The sequence below is a fragment of the Carlito syrichta genome, unplaced genomic scaffold (assembly GCF_000164805.1).
Source record: "Carlito syrichta isolate Samal-C Ts95f unplaced genomic scaffold, Tarsius_syrichta-2.0.1 Scaffold315401, whole genome shotgun sequence".
NCBI lineage: Eukaryota > Metazoa > Chordata > Mammalia > Primates > Tarsiidae > Carlito > Carlito syrichta.
In genome coordinates, this window is record NW_007259497.1 from 238,959 (window position 1) to 246,854 (window position 7,896).

Sequence of the window (7,896 nt, forward strand, 5' to 3'; positions counted from 1 at the left end):
GGCGGGTCTTGAACCCGCGGGCTCAGGCGATCCACTCACCTCAGCCTCCCAAAGGCGTGGCATTACAGGCTGAGCCACTGAGCCCGGCTTCTCCCCTCTCTTAAGTTCTCCCCGAATACATTCACATCCCTCTACTAACTCATTTTCTCACAGAAGTCATGGTTTTGGTGGCTAGCAAAATCAAAGCTGACTTGAATATAGGGAGAAAGAGGTGCCTCTTTGATTGGTTTGTTTGGAGAAGTGATATTAAAAGGCCCTGATAAAAAGTAGTTTTCCCTCTTCTTTTTATTTATTTTATTTTTTTAGAAACGAGGTCTAGCTCAGTCTCTCAGGCTGGAATACACTGGAAATCCTGGGATCACGCAATCCTTCCACCTTAGCCTCTCAAGAAACTGGGACTATAGACATGTACCACCCTGCCTGGCTAATTTTTTAATTTTTTGTAGAGACAAGGTCTCAATGCATTGCCCAAGCTCGTCTCAAACTCCTGGTGTTCAGTAATCCTCCTGCCTTGGCCTCCCAAATTGCTGGGATTACAGGCGTGAGCCACTGTGCTTGGCCCTAAAGCTTCAATTTATCCATGGTTTTCTTCACTTGCAGCAATGTGGGATCAATGCCAATGATGTGAAGAAATTGGAAGAAGCTGGATTCCATACTGTGGAGGCTGTTGCCTACGCACCAAAGAAGGAGCTAATAAATATTAAGGGAATTAGTGAAGCCAAGGCTGATAAAATTTTGGTAAGTTCTGCTTATTTGACTCAGAGCGGTATTAAAGGGAATGTAGTAAAAGGTGGTCTTTATCTTCTATCCCTCATTCTTTCATCCTGTTTCCTTTTTAAGGCATGACTAGGTTACCTCTGTTTTGTTTCTTTGTTTTGTGCCTCCTTGCACCAATTATATATTTTCTGAAGAGAATTGGAGTATCATGGGATTTGACATGAACACTGCCAAATTGACTACCAGTTTACACTCCCACCAGCAGTGACTACTGTGTAACCTTTTCTTTTTAGATATTATGATCTAATGTCTTATAAATATGTTCATTGGTATACAGCCACTAAAATAGTTGAGAAGAATAATTATTGATAAAAGAAAATGTTCCTGATATAAGAAAGAAGGTTAACAAAATGTACATATATTTGATTTTTTGGTTTTTTCTTTGAGTTAGAGTCTCACTCTGTTGCCCAGACGAGTGCAGTGGCCGCTCCCAGCCACCGCAGCCTCGACCTGCTGGGCTCCGGCGATCCTTCTGCCTCAGCCTTCCAAGTAGCTGGAACTACAGGCGCACGCTGTATTTTTTGATTTATTGTAGAGATGAGGGCTTGTCAAGTTTCCCAGGCGGGTCTCAAACCCGCGGGCTCAGGCAATCCACTCATCTTGGCCTCCCAAAGTGCTGGGATTATGGACTGAGCCACCGAGCCTGGCCTGATTTTTTTATTTTTTTGAGTTGGAGTCTCACTCTGTCACCCAGGCTAGAGGGCAGTGGCATGCCCACGGCCACCATAGCCTCAACCTGCTATGCTCAGGTGATCCCTCCACCTCAGCCTTCCAAGTAGCTGAAACTATAGGCATATACCACCATGCCCAGCTACTTTTTTTTTTTTTAATTTATGTAGAGCTGAGGTCTTGCCAAATTGCCCAGGCTGGTCTCGAATTCGTGGGCTCAGGCAAATCTCACCTCGGCCTCCCAAGGTGCTGGGATTATAGGCGTGATCCACTGTGCCCGGCCCAAAAATGTTTATGTATGTGTGTATAGGATATATACTGGGGATAACTAGAGTGTAATATTAACATTGTTATTTCTGGATGGTAAGAATGTGAGCAGTTTTTATATTTTCCCTCAATTTTCTGAAGTTTCTACATGTTCTATAATAGACATGTGTTAGTTTCAGATAGAAAAGCTGTTTATATTGCTTGAATATTGAAGACCTATATTAAGCTCTTAGTAAATACAATCTATCAGGCAACTTATAGACAAAATTCTTATTTTTTTTTTGGAGTAGGAGTCTCACTCTGGTGGCTGGAGTACACAGCCACCACAGCCTCAACCTGCTAGGTTCAGGTGATCCTTCCACCTCAGCTTTCCAGGTAGCTGGAGCCACAGGTGCACACCACCACGCCTGGCTAATTTTTTTTTTTATTATAGAGACGAGGTCTCGCCAAGTTGCCCAGGCTGGTCTTGAACCCCTGGATTCGGGCATTCCCCTCACCTCCCAAAGTGCTAGACTGACAGGTGTGGTCCACAGCACCCTACTAACAAAAGTCTTTTTTTTTTTTTTTTTTTTTTTTTGAGTCTCACTGTGTCACCCAGACTGGAGTGCAATGGCCGCTCCCGGCCACTGCAGCCTTGACCTGCTGGGCTCCGGCGATCCTTCCGCCTCAGCCTTCCAAGTAGCCGGAATTACAGGCGCGCGCTACCACGCCCGGCTGATGTTTTTGATTTATTGTAGAGATGAGGTCTCGCTGCCCAGGCGGGTCTCGAACCTGCAGGCTTAGGCAATCCACTCTCCTCAGCCTCCCAAAGGTGCGGGATTACAGGCTGAGCCATCGAGCCCAGCTACTATATATATATGTGTGTGTATATATATATATATATATATATATTTTTTTTTTTTTTTTTGAGTTAGATTCACACTCTTGTCACCCAGGCTGGAGTGCAGTGGCACACTGACGGCCACCACAGCCTCAACCTGTTGTGCTCAGGTAATTCTTCCTCCTCAGCCTTTCAAGTAGCTGGAACTACAGGTGTGCGCCCTCGCACCTGACTAATTTTTTAATTTATTGTAGAGATGAGGTCTCACCATGTTGCCCAGGCTGGTCTTGAACCCCTGGACTCAGGCAATCCTCTCACCTCTGCCTCCCAAAGTGCTGGAATTATAGGTGTGAGCTACTGCACCCACCCTTTATTTTCACATACTGAAGAAATGTCATATTTTAATGAAACTTTTGGGAAAATAACCTTCAAAAGCGAATGAATCTTCAAAAAGAATGTATTCTTTTTCTTTGTTGCCTATTTTTAAAAATGCTTTTTTTAATTTTTTTTTTGATTCAGAGTCTCACTCTGTTGCCCAGGCTGGAGTGCAGTGGCATGCCCCTGGCCACTGCAACCTCAACCTGCTGGGCTTAGGCAATCCTTCTGCCTCAACCTTCCAAATAACTAGAACCACAGGCACTCACTACCACACCTTGCTATTTTTTTTTTTTTTTGGTCGAGATGAAGTCACACCAAGTTGCTCAGGCTGATCTCAAACCCCTGGGCTCAGGCAGTCCTCTTGCCTCCACCTCTGCCTCTCAAAGTGTTGGGGCTACAGGCTTACGCCAGCATGCCTGGCATAGATACAGTCTTGATCATGTGTCTTTCTACGTGGCATATGTAGAAAACGGCAAATAAATTACTCCCTCCGTGAAGTTTTTAATAAGGTAGTGTGGAAAGTTGGCCAAAGTTAATTGTTTTGAGGGGGCTACCTTCCTAGAACTTTTTTAAACATCAAAAACTTAGGGTTCAACAGTACAAGTAGGTACTTTTTCACAGTGTGGACTTGAAATTCCAGAGACCTGACTGCTTTATCAACCTTTCTATCTTATTGTCTGGGCAGGAAAGGGGCCTTGCCATGCCAGGCATAGGCCTTACATACAACATTTCAAAAGGGCTAAGCCCCACTTTGCCTCTGAGGTGGCTCATACACAAACCAGGGCTATGGGTAACAGCTTCAACCAATTCTCTTGGGCTTCCTAGCATAACTTAGCTAGGATACCCTTGAGAGTTCTTTTAGCCCTTTCAGTCTTCCCTGAGGATTGTGATCTCCAGGGTTCATGCAGCTTCAGTTCTATGCTCAAGGCATGGGAAGTTTTTGCCACTGTGTTAGAAATGAATACAGGTCCATTATCACTCTTGATGGACTTAAGGAGACTAAATCAAGGGATAATTTTCTTTTTTTTTATTTTTTGAGTTGGAGTCTCATTCTGTTGCCCAGACTGGAGTGCAGTGGCTGCTCCCGGCCACCACAGCCTTGACCTGGGTTCTGGCGATCCTTCTGCCTCAGCCTTCCAAGTAGCTGGAACTACGGCATGCGCTATCATGCCCAGCTAATTTTTTGATTTATTGTAGAGATGAGGTCTCGCCAAGTTGCGGGTCTCGAACCCGCGGGCTCAGGCAATCCACTCACCTCAGCCTCCCAAGGCGCGGGATTACAGGCTGAGCCACCGAGCCCGGCTAAGGGTTAATTTTCTTTGCAAAGCTTTTATGACTTCTGCCTTTTCATTCCAGAATGGGAAAGCTTCTATCCAACTGGTAAAGGTGTTGACAAACACCAGGAGATATTTAAATCCTCCAGGAGACACAAGCATAACAGGGAAGTCAGTTGGCTAGTCTTCCCTAGGAATGGTTCACCTGAATTATACCACCTTGGCCAAAGGAGGTATGGGAGATCTGGTTTGAACATTGTTTTTCTGACAGTAGACACATGGTCAAACACTTTATTCCTTTACTCTTGGGGTTCTAATTATCTTGAGCCAAGTGTGCATAACCTTCTTTCTGTAATTTGAGGAGTCATGGGCATGCTTTATAATAGCCCAGCTCAGATTTTAGGCACCTATATCCTGCCTCGTGTATTTAGGGCCCACCCCCCGACAAGGAACTCTCATGATACCCATCTCACATGGCTTCCTGCAATTCTCCAGAGTAGTAACTTAGATTATATTTGTAAATACCCAAGGAAGCAAGGACATGGAGGACTTCCCCTCACTGTGCAGCCCTTTTGGCTGTGGCATCTGCCAGGTTCTTTCTCTCTATTATTTCAGAACCCCCCCTTATGACCTCAGCAGTAGACTACAATAATCTGTATAAGCAATTCCACCATCCTCAGCAGTATTCATATTTCTGTTGTATATTTGATTTCCTTGTCATTTGGAAGACTCCTTTCCTTCCAAATTGCATCATGGGCATGGACCACAGAGAACACATGTATCAAATCTTTATTAACAGTCAAGGCCTTGTCCTTTCCTAGTATTACGGCCCTGGTTAATGTTATTATCTCAGCTTTTGGGGCTGAAGTCCCCGTGGGAAAGTCCTTAGCTTTGATGGTTTCCTGTAGGAAACATATCTTGCTCTTCTTTGGCTTCTTTCCATGAAGTTACTGCCATCTACAAACACTTTGTCTTCTAAACTAGGAAGAGATTCACTCTGCATATTCTTTCTGCCAGAATATAGTTGCTCGGTGACGGTGAAGCACTTGTGGATTAGGGGATCCTTTGTAGTGGGCATTAGGGTAGCATGATTACACAGATGTTGGGGGTGTTCACCAACAGGGCCCAATAGTGTAGCATTCCATCACTTGTTAACCAGTAATGCCTCTTGGCCTCCAATATATTTGTCACTTGGTGCAGGACCCGAACAGCTAACTCTTGGCCCATTATAAGCTTCTTGGTTTCCTGAGTAAGCTGTACAAGTGGTGGCCACTGCCCTAAGACAGAGGAGCGACTCCCTTGCCATGGCATCATGGTGTTTAGAAAAAATATTTCACCACTCTTTTCATGGGTCCTGGGTCCTACCATCTTGGTCAGTACTCTGAGAGTTATCCCTGCCTTTTATGGATGTCAAGATCAAAAGACTTAGTTAAGTTGGGCAGCCCTGGGACTGGAACTTCCAACATCAGCTTTTTAAGCTTTTAGAAGGCCTTATCACATTGTCCATCTCACTCGGGTTGGTGTCAACGTTGGAGTTTGTCATCAAAAATCCATTATTATGAGGCCAAAATTCAGAATCTAGGTGCATCAAAAGAAGCCATGCTCAAGAATCTACACAACTGTTTGCAGTTTTTGGGAGGTGCTAGGCAACAAGCAGTTAATTTCTAGTCCTGAGGAAGCTTGTGCTTCCCCTGAGAGACAACATACCCCAAATATTGGACCATCTCCTTTGAAATCTGGGGCTTCTTCTTTGACATCTTATGTCCCCTTTCTGCTAGAAAGTTCAGGACTGGAATGGTATTTTTATCAGAATCTTCTTTAGCAGGTCTGGCTATGAGGATATCATCTACATATTGTAGGATGGGGCCTGGCTGTATCTGGAAGTTCACAGATCTCAGCTTAGGACACCCCAAAAAATGGTTGGGAGTTCTTGAAGCCCTGGGGAAGTACTGTCCAGTAATACTCCCTTTCTCTGACACATGTTATGTTCCTTCCATTCAAAGTCAGGGCTTAGAGGCACACAGAAGAAGGTATCTTTGAGATCCAGCACAATAAAGTATGTGGTCCCCAAGAGATTGGCTCACAGTGCATAGGTATTAGGCACTAAAAAGAGAATGTCTTGAGCAGCGCTGTTGACCACTCAGAGGTCCTACACAAACCTATACTCCCCTGGGATCCCCTTAACAGGCAAGATGGAGTTATTAAAGTGACTGACAAGTTCTGATAAGTAGGTGACTCTAACACAGACTGTACTCCCTGCACTGCATCAGGTTTTAGGGGATATAGTCTTACCTTTGGTGTTTGACTATGCGATTTTATTTTATTTTATTTTATTTTTTTTATTTTTCATTTTGAGTTAGAGTCTCAGTCGCCCAGACTGGAGTGTAGTAGCCACTCCCGGCCACCGCAGCCTCAACCTGCTGGGCTCCGGTGATCCTTCCGCCTCAGCTTTCTAGTAGCTGGAACCACAGGTGTGTGCTACCATGCCCGGCTAATTTTTTTATTTATTGTAGAGATGAGGTCTCACCTGCCCAGGCGGGTTCGAACCTGCGGGCTCAGGCAATCCACTCACCTCAGTCTCCCAAAGCTCTGGGATTACAGGCTGAGCCTCCGAGCCCGGCTGACTATGCGATTTTAACAGTACCTTTATAAGTTCTGATGTGATAGCCCTTCCCCCTTTGCCCTGTACCATACTTCAGGATTGACTTGTGGTAGAATATCTTCATGAAGAAGGGCCAGGAAGACAGCTTCCTGAGCTGTTGGAATTCCTACTTCTAACTGGTCTTGGTTGAGGCAGATAGTGAGTGGCTCCAAGTTTTGTCAGTAAATTCCTCCCTAGCAAGGGGATTGGACAGTCAGAGACATACAGGTAGGACTAGGTCAGGGTCTTTGAATCAACTTCATGGGTCAGAGACTCCAAAAACCACTTGATGCTTTCCTTCCCTGATACCTCCTTAATACTGCACTCTCTTTTTGAAAGAGTGTCTTTTCTGGTAGTCAGTACCAACTTGATCAGCTCTCCCCCAACTTCCAAGATAAATTGGGGATCCTCTGAGGAGATGGGGATTTTATTTTGAGAAGCCAGTCCAAGTTCCGGGACCTGTCAGTCTTCTTTGTCAAGAGGAGCTAGTAAACAATGAGCTTGTCCTTAGCCATTCCTCTTTGGAGACAGCTGCAACTGTCCCTTTTCCAATGTCCCTCCTGTTTTCAGTAGGCACATTGATTGGGTCCCAGTTTTCCTGGTAGCCTAATGATGGTCCCACTTTGGGGTCTGGGGTCACTTACCCAAGCTGGCCTCTCTCCTGGGTTATCTGGAATGGACTGGAGTGAAAAGCCGGAAGAGCAGCTTGTTTCTTCATCTTCTTCCTTCTCTTCTTCAGTCACATCTCTGTTATTGAAGACTTTGAAGGCCGTCTCTATTAATTGTGAGAGCTTAATTTCAGGGCCCATGGCCAATTATTGGAGATTTCTGCAGCTACCCAGGGCACTCTGAGGAATGAAGTAGGTGCTTAGAACTACCACCTGACTTCCTTATGCCTTGGGGTTCCAGGAAATATAGTCCTGTAGGTATTTTCTTTTTTTTGTTTGTTTTTTTTGTTTTTTTTGAGTTGGAGTTTTACTTGGTCACCTAGACTGGAGTGCAGTGGCCGCTCCTGGCCACCGCAGCCTCGCCTGCTGGGCTCCAGCGATCCTTCCGTCTCAGCCTTCCGA

At 45.1% G+C, this 7,896-nt stretch overlaps 1 protein-coding gene across 1 annotated transcript in view; it reads left to right on the top strand.

The window, feature by feature from the left end:
• Positions 1-7,896, top strand: part of RAD51 (RAD51 recombinase) — a 39,479-nt gene that overhangs the window by 2,988 nt on the left and 28,595 nt on the right. The window contains exon 3 of the mRNA XM_008072724.1: positions 601-738. Within this exon, the coding sequence (XP_008070915.1) occupies positions 601-738 (138 nt within the window). The remainder of the gene's footprint in view (positions 1-600; positions 739-7,896) is intronic.